The sequence below is a fragment of the Silene latifolia genome, chromosome 7 (genome assembly GCF_048544455.1).
Source record: "Silene latifolia isolate original U9 population chromosome 7, ASM4854445v1, whole genome shotgun sequence".
NCBI classification, from domain to species: Eukaryota; Viridiplantae; Streptophyta; class Magnoliopsida; order Caryophyllales; family Caryophyllaceae; genus Silene; species Silene latifolia.
The window spans coordinates 24,432,562-24,446,491 of NC_133532.1; the positions used below are offsets into that span (position 1 = coordinate 24,432,562).

Below are 13,930 nucleotides of genomic sequence, written 5' to 3' on the forward strand. Positions count from 1 at the left end.
AATCCATTACACACGAATCAAACTCTAAGGCGATTAAACTCGATCAAGAGCACGAGGCTCTGATACCAATTGTTGAGTTTATGGATTCAAGTACCTAAGAGGGGGAGGGGGTGAATTAGGTACTATTTAAAATTTTTAACTAAACTTAATTGATTTAAGTTAGTCAAATGAAATGATATCTCGAGTATCTAACAAACACCCCTTTTAAATGAAAGTTAAAAGGCATATTGTTGAGCTGACTAGAGCAACGGTGAGACAGATTATTACTGATGGCTTTGCAAATGTTATATTTAAAATGATGAATGAGTTTAACTTAAGATTTCAATTTAAATCTCTATTGTTTAAAGATAAGTTGATGAACAATGTTAGGAGCAAATGGATACATCAATTAAATGAAATGATTAAGTGTGTATCACAGAAGCTCGAAGAAAATGAGTATTGAAATATGAATACTTGCTGAAATCTGAAGATAACAATGGTTTTGACTGTTGCTATTCGTCTTAGCATATGAAGTACAAGCTACAGAACGAATGTGACAGTATATAGAACTGTTACTCAAGAGTAAAGCAAATAACAAAACTTAACAAAACAAGTAAATAAGTTGCAGCGGAATAAAAAGCGAAGAGATAAACAACACAACGATTTTGAATTGGTTCGGCTGACACTTTAAAGGCCTACGTCCAATCTTCTTTTATTGATAAGTGATGTAATATACTCCGACTACTTTGAAACACTAACAACAAAAGGACCAAGAACCTACTCCGGTTGCGACACAAGTTCTAAGACTACTCCGTCTATGAACTACCAACAACCTACTCCGGTTGCCACACGAGTTAGAGGACTACTCCGTCCTAGAACTCAACAACTCACAACCTACTCCGGTTGCCACAAGAGTTAAAGGACTACTCCGTCCTAGAACTCAACACTCTAACTTAGAACGTTTACAAGGATCAAGTTTCCACGGACTGATTCTTTAACAAGAATTGATATGGACAACTTACAAGATCAAACGGTTCATAAGTGAGAGAGTTTAATATTTAAAGCAAACTTGATTGTTATGACTGTAACACTTGAAGACTTTGAAAGCTTTGCAAAATATCAAAACGATTTGAAAACTTGAAAACAATTTTGCAAACTCTACACTCTAACTAGAATGTTTACAAACCAGGTTTCCTTAAACTGATTCTTAAAAAGAATTGAGAAGGACAACTTATTGGTGCAAACGATTTCTAGATGAGAGGATATAGCACTGTGAAGTAACAGTGATTTCGACTGACACACTTGAAGACTTAGAAATTTTTTTGCAAAGAAAATTTCGAGTTCTTTAAAAACTGATTTTGCAAAAATACTTTGATTTCTCTGAAAAGTCTTGCTTTCAAAGTGAGGAGAAGAGTTCCTTTTATAGAGGAGGCACATAAGATAGGTAAGCTAGGGTTTGTGAGTCAAAGGTCTTCACATGTGATGAAGACTAACTCTTCCCCAAACTTGCACAAAAGAAGGTACTCTTTCAAAAGGCAAAAGAAGAAAAGAAGGTTTGTAATTATCCAAAAGAAGCCTTTGGTTTTTCAGAAAACAAAGAGTGGAAAACAAGTCATAAGATGACAAGCTTATACAAAAATAGCATAAAGCAAACTTTGTTTTACAAAAGACCAAGGAAACAAATTGGCACAAAGAAGGAAACAATTTGAATTGATAATTAGCGAAACCTCTTTTCTAGAAACCCAACTCTTAAAAAGAAATCTGAAAGTCATTATTTAAATCCAAGCCATTTAAAGTGATAAAAAGGATTTACGAAAAGTGAAACCGAGTTTCAAGTGTTACGGACCAAGGTAACAGTCCAGGTTATTGTTACTTGCAAGAGTAACAGTAGTCTTGACTGTTGTTGCGTTTAAATACTCTACTCCCTAACTTGTACATTAGATGACACAATTGACTCTAAATCTTGGGTAGCAAATTATCAACCATTCTTGAATTTGACATTGATTAATTCTTGCTTGAGGAGGGTACATTATTCCTGAAATGGTACACTTAGAAACACGATCAAATTGGGCATGTCATCATCAACAAATATGTCCTAACAAAGGGTATTCAGAGATGGTTGAAAATCTCTGGCAGGAGCTCGGATGCTCAAACTGAACTCCTCTGGAGCTCTGATAAAAGGCATACTAGACATTGGAATAATGGCTGAATGAGAGCTAGTATTGCTGTTACATTGTACTATCTGTGGGATGAAAGGAACTCTCGTGTGTTCACAGGATTTGAACGAACTTCTGAGCAGCTGCTACATGTCATTAGAGTCACTGTTAGTAGTCGTGTTCTAAGCAAAATCTCTTGCTTACATTATGAGTTGGCTACTAGTAGACTAAATCTTCTATAGATTTAGTGTAGCTCTAGGGGATATTGCTTTGTTTGGAGACTTGTCCTTTCTTTTTCCCTATATGGATGAATAAGAAAGGACTATACTTCCTTGCGAAAAAAAAATTAATAAATAATAATAATAATAATAATAATAATAATAATAATAATTATTATTATTATTATTATTATTATTATTATTTTATAAAAGGATGCGCGCAACTTTTATTATTATATATTATTATTATTATTATTATTATTATTATGATTATTATTATTATTATTATGATTATTATTATTATTATTATTATTATTATTATTTTACACAATCTACTTTGCATGAGAATGGTTTATAAATTATATTATTATTATTTTACACAATCTACTTTGCATGAGAATGGTTTAGAAATTATCTTCCGAAATTAAAATATGACATGCAGAATAATAATGGTAGATAGTATTGCTTGCTTTTTAATTATCTTATGGAATTAAAGTTAAATAAATAGGTAGATTAATAGTCAAATTTATGAGAGGAAAATAAAGAGTTTATATTAGTTTTAGTGTTTTGAGTGATTGCAACTACTATTTTTTTTTGTTCTTATAAGCATGTGACAATTTTGGAGATAATTAACTTTTTAATACATAGTTTTGCCTTTTTATAATATTGTTTAAAATAAATAATTAAGTAATTAATATAGATGAATTAGTATTAACCTCTATAAAAATGTCATGTGAATTAAAATTAAATGTTTAAGTAGCCTTTTAATTATATTGTATAGATAGATTTTACCTCAGCTTCATGCCTTTTGTATTTCTTCCCTCTTCAGATTACCTACATGATGTTTTGTCTTATCTACATTAACATACATTTCACGATGCTTTAAAATTCATATAAAAAATATATTGACCAAAAGGTAAAACATCAAGATGGCAAAAACTTCACAAACGAATCAACATTGTCACATGTAAATCATTGAAATTAAACCAAATGGAAACATAAATTTAAATATAAATCAAAGGATTTATATTTATCACGATACTTTGATTAGATGCAGTGAGATAAAGCGATTTTAGAGAGATAAAGCGATTTTAGAGAGCTTTCTGCGTTTCTAGCAATGGCGAGAACAAGGAGAGCTTCGTCCCCGAGTAGTACCAACAAAACACCAAACAATAATAATTCATCTTCTAATACCAAAAATACTTCAAAAAATAGTACTATTACGGCAAATAATACAATTAATTGTGATATTAATTCGCAATTAAATGAGACAGAATGTTCGAAAGCGGCTGAAATACGCGCGTTTAACCTAGATAAGGAATTGAGCTCCATTAATGAGGATAAATCCACAGATGAGGAGGACTGGACGGTGGTTAGCAATCGTCGGAAAGGGAAAGTCGAAGAATCGGTAAGACTCCTTCTCTGAAGATTGATATGTCAGACGTTACCCCTGAGTTGAAATACTGGTCGTCTGCGATTTCTTGCTTTGTCCTTGGTGCTAATCCCCCGAGTCAAGTTTTAGGAGGGTTTGTTAGGCGTATTTGGAAGGATTTATCTATCTCCACTGTCGCCTTCCAACCAAATGGTGTGTGTTTGATTCGCTTTAAGAACAAGGAGGATAAACAGCGTGCTCTCCAATCTGAACCCCTTTTCTTTGATAATAAGCCCTTTATTGTCAAGGATTTGACCCCTGGCATGAAATTTTCTAAGGATAAACCTGCTTCAGTACCTGTTTGGATTCGCCTTCATGATCTAGACATCAAGTATTGGGGCTTAGCCTTACCTAAGATTGCTGGTTTGGTGGGGAAACCTCTTCACTGTGATCAGGCCACTAAGGATAGGGAGTATCTAGGGTTTGCTAGATACTTGGTTGAAGTAAAAATTGGTGACCCCCTACCTGATTTTGTTGACTTCATTGATGAGAATGATGTCTGTCAAAAACAAGCAATTTATTATGAATGGAAACCGGTTATCTGTACTGTCTGTCATGGCATAGGGCATGAAACTGGATTGTGTAAGAAGAAACCAGTAGCTCAGCAGCCCAAAAAGGTGCAGCAGGTGTGGAAACCCAGAGCTGTTGTTCCTGCTAAAACTGCTCAACCTTTAAGTCCTATTGCAGAGATCGAATGAAACAAGTACGAGTTGCGCACCTCTTCAAAGGTCTTTGCACCTAATATGGTGGTTACACCCATGCCATATCGAGGCTCGGTATTTAATTCTCGACCCCTGCCAGAATTCTTAACAAATTCTCTAAGAGAGGAGAAGGGTGCCTCTCAGGCCCTACGTTTGTGGATGTCCTTAGCTATTCCATCAGGAAAAACCTTCTGAATAGCATGGGCAAGGGAATCTCTTCAACACATAACAATGGTTAGCATTGGTTTCTGGAACGTTCGTGGACTCAATAAAAAGAATAAGCAAGGAGATGTTAGACGTCTCTTGCACATCAATAAGGTAGGATTATTTGGGTTAATGGAAACTAAAGTGAAGACTAACAATATCAATAATGTTCAAGATAGTTTAGGGGATAGGTGGCATTTCCTAAATAATAATGATCTTCATGAGGGGGTAGGATCGGATACTTTGGGACCTACTCTCTTCCATGTTAATCTATTTGATGAAGTATATGCAAGGGATTCATGTGGTTGTGGTACATCTAATGACTGGATTCTCATGGACTTCTTCTTTTGTCTATGGGTTTAATAAGGATAGTGAGAGAATAGGGCTTTGGCAATCTCTGTATTCTTGCAAAGCTCACATTCTTGGTCCTTGGCTCATTATGGGTGATTTCAACAATGTTTTATATGCTGGGGAAAGGATTGGGTCTGATGTTACTCTAGCCGAGACCCGTGATTTTCAAAATTGTGTTGATACATGTGGGTTATATGATCTGGTTACTCAAGGTGCCTACTTCACTTGGAACAACAAACAGGAGGAGAGTCATAGGGTTTTTAGTAGAATTGACAGGGTCCTTGCTAATGATCAATGGCTGAATCATGGGCCTTCAGGGATTGCCTCTTTCCTTCCTGAGGGTCTCTTTGATCATAGCCCTTGCATTATTTCTCTTTGGGAGGATTTTGTTAGATTTAACTATTGCTTTAAATACTTCAATATGTGGGGTCAGGATGATAGGTTCAAAGAGACTGTTCTTACAATTTGGCAACAACAGATTAAGGGGTTCAAAATGTTCCAAGTGGCTAAGAAGCTCAAATTACTCAAACACCCTCTCGGAAGTGACAGAGAGGGTTTTGGGGATATCCTTAACACCACTAAGGTTGCTCGCTTAGTGCTTGAGGACCTTCAAAAGAAACTTCACCAGGATCCCAGAATGTCGGCCTTCAAGCGAGAGGAAAGGGTGCACTATTTCCTTCAAAGAATTAGATAAAGCCGTAAATTTGTTCCTTAACGTAGAAGGCCAAAATTCTTTGGATGAAATGCAATGATGAGAACTCTCATTACTTTCATAGCTCCATCAAAGCTAGGAGAGCACAAAATAAGGTCTTAACCATCAAGGATCATCATGGTTCTATCTCGCTCGACAATCAAGCCATTGAGAATGCCTTCCTTGATTATTACATGTCCGCTAGGTAGCTCAAAAGTCGTTGTCGGGTTAATCTTGGGGTTGTAAGGAGAGGTGCTTGCATTACTGATGACCAGGCTGCCAATTTAGTTCAGCAGGTTACTGGGGGTGAAATAAGGGATGCTCTCTTGTCTATCCCTATTGATAAAGCCCCGGGCCCTGATGGGTACACCTCAGGTTTCTTCAAGGATGCTTATGACATTGTTGGACCTGATGTGATTTTGGCTGTGCAGGAATTTTTTGATTCTGGTACTTTATCAAAAACAGTTGAATTCTACTGTGGTGACTCTTATTCCTAAGAAGGAAGTCCCTGAGACTGTCATGGACTATCGGCCAATAGCTTGCTACAATGTCTTGTTCAAATGCATTTCTAAAGTAATTTGTGCTAGACTTGCTCTGGTTCTCCCTGACATCATAAGCCCTAACCAGAGTGCTTTCATTCATGGGAGGGAAATAGTGGACAATGTCCTTATTTTCCAGGATTTGATGAGACTTTACAATAGAAGGATTTGCTCTCCAAGGATTATGATGAAGATAGACCTTAAGAAGGCATATGACTCCATTGAATGGAGTTTTATGGAGGATATGCTTGTGGCTTTGAAGGTCCCTGATCAGATGGTCACCTGGATCATGCAGTGTGTGACCACTCCATCTTATACCTTGGCTCTTAATGGCTCCCATTTTGGGTATTTTAAAGGAGGCAGGGGGCTCAGGCAAGGGGACCCCTTGTCCCCTCTTTTATTTACAATTTGTCTTGAGTACCTCACAAGGATACTTAATGTGGTGACTCTTAGGCATGATTTTCGTTTCCACCCTATGTGTAGAGGGCTTGGGCTGTGTCACCTAGCTTTTGCTGATGATTTATTGCTCTTCAGCAGAGGTGACACTAATTCAGTCATGGTTCTAATGCGAGCTCTACACACCTTCTCAATTGCTTTCGGGCTTACCATCAACAAGTTGAAATCGATATATATATGAATGGTTTGAATTACGATCATCAAGCTCAAATTTTAGCCATTTCTGGTTTCAAAAAAGGTAACTTCCCTTTTAGATACTTGGGTGTGGACATTTCTTACAAGAGGTTAACTAACCATCAGTGCAATAAACTGGTGGACAAAATGGTGCTAAGGATCCACAGTTGGGGTGCAAAACAATTGAGTTATGCAGGACGGTTAACCTTAGTAAAGGCTGTTTTGACTCAACTTCACTGTTATTGGGTTAGAATTTATCTCCTTCCTAAAGGCATCATCCAGAAAGTTGACAGCATTTGCAGGAATTACTTGTGGTCTGGCAAGGATGGGTATCATAGGGTCCCTGCAGTCTCCTGGGAAAGGTGCTGTCAGTCAAAACTTTATGGAGGCCTGGGGATAAATAATAGTCATGTTTGGAATATTGCTAGCATTGGTAAATACTCTTGGTGGGTTGCTAATAAGAAGGACAGTCTATGGGTGAAATGGATTCACCATTTATATGTCAAGCAACAAGACTGGTGGAATTACTCTCCTAATATCAATTCGAGCTGGGTTTGGCGCCAAATTTGCAAAGTGAAAGACAAACTGAAGATGTGTTTGGATTATCAGACCTGGCTCCTGTCACCTTATTCCACTCAGGAAACCTATGACTGTTTAATGGGTACCATAGAAAAGGCTAGCTGGATACCCTTTGTTTGGAACCGTGTATGTCTCCCTAAGGTCAATTTCATTAATTGGCTATATGCCCAGAATAGACTTCTCACTAAGGTCAGATTACTGAAGTTTAGAGTAATTTCTGATGGTGTCTGTTGCCTCTGTGCGAATGCTCAGGAATCCCAACAGCATCTTTTCTTTGATTGTCATTTCAGTGCCCAATGTTTGAGTCAGTTAGACATTGGTCGGGTGTGACCTGGTCTTTTTCAGTCCTTGATTGCATTCTGCGTAAACGCTTTAAGAGTTTTGCAGAAGGCAGTCTTAATGGCCGATTTTGCATGCTTGGTGTACCTAATTTGGCTGAGCAGGAACACGGCTAAACATGACAGTATGATCCCTCGTCCTGCAAGAATTCTTCTGCAACTTCAGAGTATGATTAAATTCAGAGTGCATGCTTTGGAGACTCAGGCTACTCTGAGAATCCGTGATTGGTTAAGTGATAGAGGCTTGCTTACTTCCTAATGTTAGACTTGTACTGAGTTAGTAGAGTTTGTTTTAGGGCCTTAAGTTATTTGGTCCTACTATGATTGTAATCATGTTCTTGATTTGATGAGCTTAATGAGAATTTTCACATTCTACCAAAAAAAAATCAAAGGATTTATAAAACCAATAACATAACAACTTAAAATATACTTTATTGGACATAACAACAACAATACTCAATAATAATACTCAATATACTCTCTATAATCAGATAAATAAATTAAACCATAAAATATAATCCACAACATAGAAGCTCATGAGCAATAGATTTTAAATAAATATTGTGAATAGAAACTATCATAGGTATTATAGGTTTTATAGCCATCACACAACCATTGACTCCCATATTTTAATTTTATTTTAAATTTATTTTGTGGTATTATTAAATTAGATAATTGATTACTGAGCAACTCAAGAGGTGAATTAAATAAGGAAAAATGTTAATGAAAATTATGAGTATTAAGTAGTATAAAGAAATCTAATCAATTTATTAACATATTATATTACAAATATTAATTAGATAGGAAAGAATTTTAACTAATTTGGTGGGTGTTAAGTGTTATGAAGAATTTTAATCAATTTATTATAATGTTTAATTAAAAAATGAATTAAATAAGAAAAAGTGTTAATAAAAATGGTGAGTGCATGTTAAGTAATATGAAAAGTTTTAATTTATTAACATGTTTTATTACCAAAATTTCAATTAAAATGTCAACTTTAATTATAAATCATGACATTTATTAACATGTTTTTATCATAAAAGTTCAATTAAAATGTCAATATTGATTATAAATTATGAAATTTTGATGTAAATTTGTAAGAGTTACATAAATTAAATTAATTTATAAAAAAATGAATTAAATCTATAAAAATAAGACAATTACGTGGCAATGAGTTTTGATGCTCACATTTACGTGGCATTTTTTGATCCTACGTGGCATTTATTAGTCATTTTAGGGTAGCCTTTTAATTATATTTTATAGATTCTTTCATTAATTTACCATAAATTCAAATTCATCATCCTCTTTAAAAGCACAATCTTTTACTTTCATAAAAATAAGTATATTAATATGAGATATCGTGGAGAGTCTTATGTGTCAACTTTATTTTTGTTATCGATTCATAGAAACGACTTATTTTCTTGCTCAGTAAAACATACCTAAAATATGAACGACTGGAATAATTATAGAGATAGACCACGAATGAAAAATGGAAAAATCATCAAAAAAAACTAAAGGGGAAAATGCATGAACGATCCTTAAACCAAACCCGTGAATTTTACAGGTCACAAAACTAGTTAAGTAATAAAAATGAAAAGTAAAATAAAAGAGAATAAGTTCTAACAAAAAAAAAAAGAGAATTAAAGTGCAATTGGTGGAAACAACTAGGGCTATTGTGAGAAAGAGCAATAACAGAATTTCTACCATTCTATTACATATATGTAATTTTTTTACCTGGAAACAACTAGGGCTATAGCCCTAGTCAAACGGGCCTAGATCCGCCCCCTGAATGTGAAAAGAAAAAAGAATATTGACTACTTAACAAACTAACGATAAGGAATCTTTATTTTTCTCTTAAAATAATAATTTTTATTATTGTTTAGTTTATTAAGAATTGTTAACCATATGAGAGTACACGAATATACGAGCTTGATTCTCCCTCAGAATCTAGACATTTTGACGGATGGATTCTCTATAACACATAACTTAATTATCTTACTCCATGAACATTTTACCTACCTCAAATAATACATCTTATTTCATCATCAAATCTAATTCCATTTTTCATACCTTTTTCATTTGTTCTCGTGCATCAACCCCCGAGTATCTATCTTCAGTATCATTATGTCTAATTATTCCAGGCAATTAAAGGCTAATCGTGAATGGAAGGTTTTAGTCATTAATTTTGATCCAATTTGTCTCATGATTCTTGAGAAAATGCTCCGAACATGTAATTATCAGGGTACCTATTCATTTTCATTTTCAGGGTACCTATTCATTTTCATTTTCATGTATTTCCTTTATCTCCGTCATTTATTTGCGTTTTTTAGACAAGTGAATAATAACATGGAGGTATGATAGTGAATAAGATGGAGGTGTGTAGTATCGTTGTTTTATTCGTTTTATTTTTATAATCGCATGGTGAGTCGTCTCACGACCTTTTATCGTGACATAGGCCTTAGCTTTAAGACTACTAATGTACAATTTAAGTAGGATGAAATAATGAGTTTTTTTTGAGATAATATAATTATTTACATGAATTAATAAAAATTGTAGCACATTCCTAGCAAAAATAAATTGATGAAAAAGTTTATTTATTTTCACCTAATTATTTCATTTGATTTATTTTTCAACACTTCTCATATCTTTACTTTGTGGGGAGTAGGAATCAAATGGATAAGAAATGAAGAGAGAAGAGAGAAGTGGAAGAAAAATGAGGGATTTGACAAGCATTTGTATTATATAGTTCGTTTTAGGCATTGTCAAATGTTTATGAAGACACTCGAGGTCGTAGATGATTGAATATAATCACTAGCGAATGGTGCTCAAACTTTGGCGAAGAAAAACCTAACTTGACTAAACTGTAACTTAAGTTTTTTAATCTCGCATTTTTAAGAGTGCTAGATTTTTTTGCGGATGTTTTTATAATATATTCATCATTGTTAATTTGTAATGAATTTATTAAGATTGATATTAATAACAAATTACAAATATGACTAAGATAAGTTTTGTGTAAATATATTATTCTCTATTTATTTAATCTATAAATACTATTAAAAGACTAGACATTAAACGCCACGTAGACAAATGTGACATGACAACAATTAATTGTGATGTGGCAAAATATATTCCACGTGGAAATACTAGCATAGTAGTACACATGAAAAAATAATAATTATCAATTTCACATTTAAAAGTTACTCTCATAATTAATGGTAAAAAACTAAATTTAGATAATTTTAATTTCATAGGATAATTTTTAAATCACTCTCATGCAAAGTGGATTTAATAATAATAATATTCTGTAAATATAATTAAAAAGTAAGTCAAACTATCAACCATCAACTATATGTCTTATTTTAATTTCATAAGATAATTTATAAACCACTCTCATGCAAACCTTTTACATTACATTTCTCCTTGCTCCATATTTATGTATGTAAAATGAATAACTCTATAGTCTAAATACAAAATCTATATATCTAACTTAAAGGCATGCTAAATTACCTATCATAATCTACATGTCATATCTGTAAAATAATATAAAAAGGCTACCTTGAGCATATGTATAAGACATGCGACATTGTAAAATCACTAAGAAACTTTCATTTGATAATATGTGACTAATTAATAATATTCATTCATAGAATTAAAATACAATACTTGGTATCACGTTTATGATCGCTTATTCATCTCTAACTCTTCATTTTCTTTTTAGCTCTCCCTTTTCCTTTTTAATGATTCCTTTCTGTGGACAGCGGGCCGCCCACGGGGGCGCTTGGTGAGAAACGAGGGACAAGCGTTTGCATTTTGTAAGGAGTCGCCACCAATTTTTATGGGAAATTGGAACCGTTCGAATACCTCGTGTCATGTCAAGACACAAAGTAGTGACATGAACACTAAGCAATCGTTACCCTTAGCATTCTATGTCTAGAATGACTCTCGTGGATGCCAATGAACACGGGTGCTCACGGAGATCTGGAGTAAGGGGTGAGGGTACGTATTAGGAAGCTCTTTTGATCGAACACCTAATCCCGCCCGCCTCGATAGCAACCTCTACTAATGATTAGGGAATTTATTCGTACTTGATATATCGTCGGCTATATGCATGCAATGCAACATCCAAGTTTTAATCCTAGCATGTGAAGATTTAACTAAGTCGGTTGACACGTAATTTAGCATACAATTGGGTCGAAGTAGGATTTAATGCTTATTTACATGTGAAAACATACAAATAATAAAAGAAATACAATAAAGGAAATTACAATAATTACATTGGAATAGGCGATTTATGTCGAAAATACCTTTAAAACGGACGATTTAATAAAAAGGAATAAAAGAATAAAAATTAAGAAATTAACGAACAGGAATTAGCGATATTACGGATATTAGTCAAATAATTACGTAACCTAATTAGACTAAGTCAAAGCAGAAACGGAGTTCAGGGGCAGAACTCATCCTGGAACAGCGCATCGTAAATCGCGCCCTGGGAAGAGCGCAGCAGATTCTTGCGTCTGTTCCAAGGGTGAGTTTCGTCGTGAAGAATCGCAAATCGTTAATGTGAATTGATGAATTTAAGGATTGATTACGACAATTGATTTCGGATGAAAGTGATTTAATGTATTAATTACATGTGAATGATGGTCATAAAAACGGTAAAACATGGGTAAGACGGAATTAAACGGATTAATTACGTGAAGGGACGATGTTAATGAATGATTAATTAGTGACATCGGTGAATGGAACAAACTAAACATGACGAATTAACAATGAATATGGATGCAAATATATCAATGACGAATCTCAGAAACCCAATATGGACAGATTGAATCTCTAAAACCCAGATTTGAATGTAATGACGAAAAAAACCCGTAAATATCGATTATTTAGGATCTAAGTCGGATTAACAACGAATAAAATATATTAATGATGATGATTAATTATATACATGTGAATTGATACGTTATTATGAAAAATTAATGAACAAAAGGAAACAAATAAATCAAACAAACACGAATTACAGAGGACGGAGGAAGAAGAAAAGAAGCAGGAACTGCGGCAGCCTCACGAAGAGGCGCAGCAGGGACTGCGCTCCTTCGAAGAGGCGCAGCAGTTGCTGCGTCTTTTCTCGACGTCTGTCTAATGGAAATCCGCAAAAACAGGTTTTAAAGCACGGTTTTAGAAATCGGTTTTAATGGTGTTTTCGACATAAATCTTACAATGATGATTACAATAAACAAAATACAATAAACAAAAGAGGATTATACACCCTCAGACTTACATGTTGACGGAACGAGATGAACTAAGAAAATCGACTAGTGAATGCTCGACGCGAATGCAAGGAAAGAGTGCCCTCGTAAGAGGAAAACGATTGATTAATTAAGTTGATTAAGTGGAGTTGGTCAAATTGGTCGGTCATGCAACGGAGAGGCTGGTACCCGGAAAGATCCGAGCTTACGTGGTCGGAAGTCCAAGCACGTAGGCGCCAATTAGTAAGAACGAAGTCTAGAATGCAAAGGGAGAAGAGAAGGGCGGACACTCGCGTGAGAAATATGAGGAACGAAGGCTCCTATTTATACTAAACACGTGAAGGAATAGGGTTTCGGAGACTCTTTGGAAGTGAATCTCGGAAAGATATAAAAAAGATACGTAAATCATGCAAAAAAGGGCCTGGGAAGAGGCGCAGCAGCCACTGCGTCCCTTGGAAGAGGCGCAAAGACTGTCTGCGTCTGTTCCCGAGGAGGTTTCCTCTCCCAGGAAGAAAGATTTATGCGTTTGAGTTATGGTAGGACGGAAATAATTCGGTTATCTTTTGAATATTACGGGATATTATTTGCCAAAAGATAAAATTTGTGAAATATGGAATAGAAATATCCGGAACATTCCAGAACATTCTGACTCGGGATTTAACAGCTATCAGAAAATGGAGACGGTTTCGACCCGGACCGAATATACTCTAATTACGCCAAAACGACCGTATCAGGACGTAGATGACAACTAAGAGGTTGACATTAATATTTGAGCAAACACTTGACGATAATCTTACGAATTGTCACAAATCGTTCCGCGAATCAAACATGCGGCCCAATCATCACCGGGTGGTTTGCGAGGG

General features: G+C 34.9%; 1 protein-coding gene across 1 annotated transcript; it reads left to right on the forward strand.

Moving 5' to 3' along the window:
* Positions 1 to 3,787: 3,787 nt before the first annotated feature.
* LOC141589882 (uncharacterized) lies at positions 3,788 to 4,483 on the forward strand. Its single transcript, XM_074410502.1, has one exon. It carries the CDS (start codon positions 3,788 to 3,790, stop codon positions 4,481 to 4,483), a length of 696 nt encoding a protein of 231 aa, XP_074266603.1.
* The last annotated feature ends 9,447 nt before the right edge of the window (positions 4,484 to 13,930 follow it).

What these genes read in the sequence shown, in the direction of transcription:
- LOC141589882 (XM_074410502.1), top strand. Translation starts at nt 3,788, where the DNA reads ATGTCAGACGTTACCCCTGAGTTGAAATACTGGTCGTCTGCGATTTCT.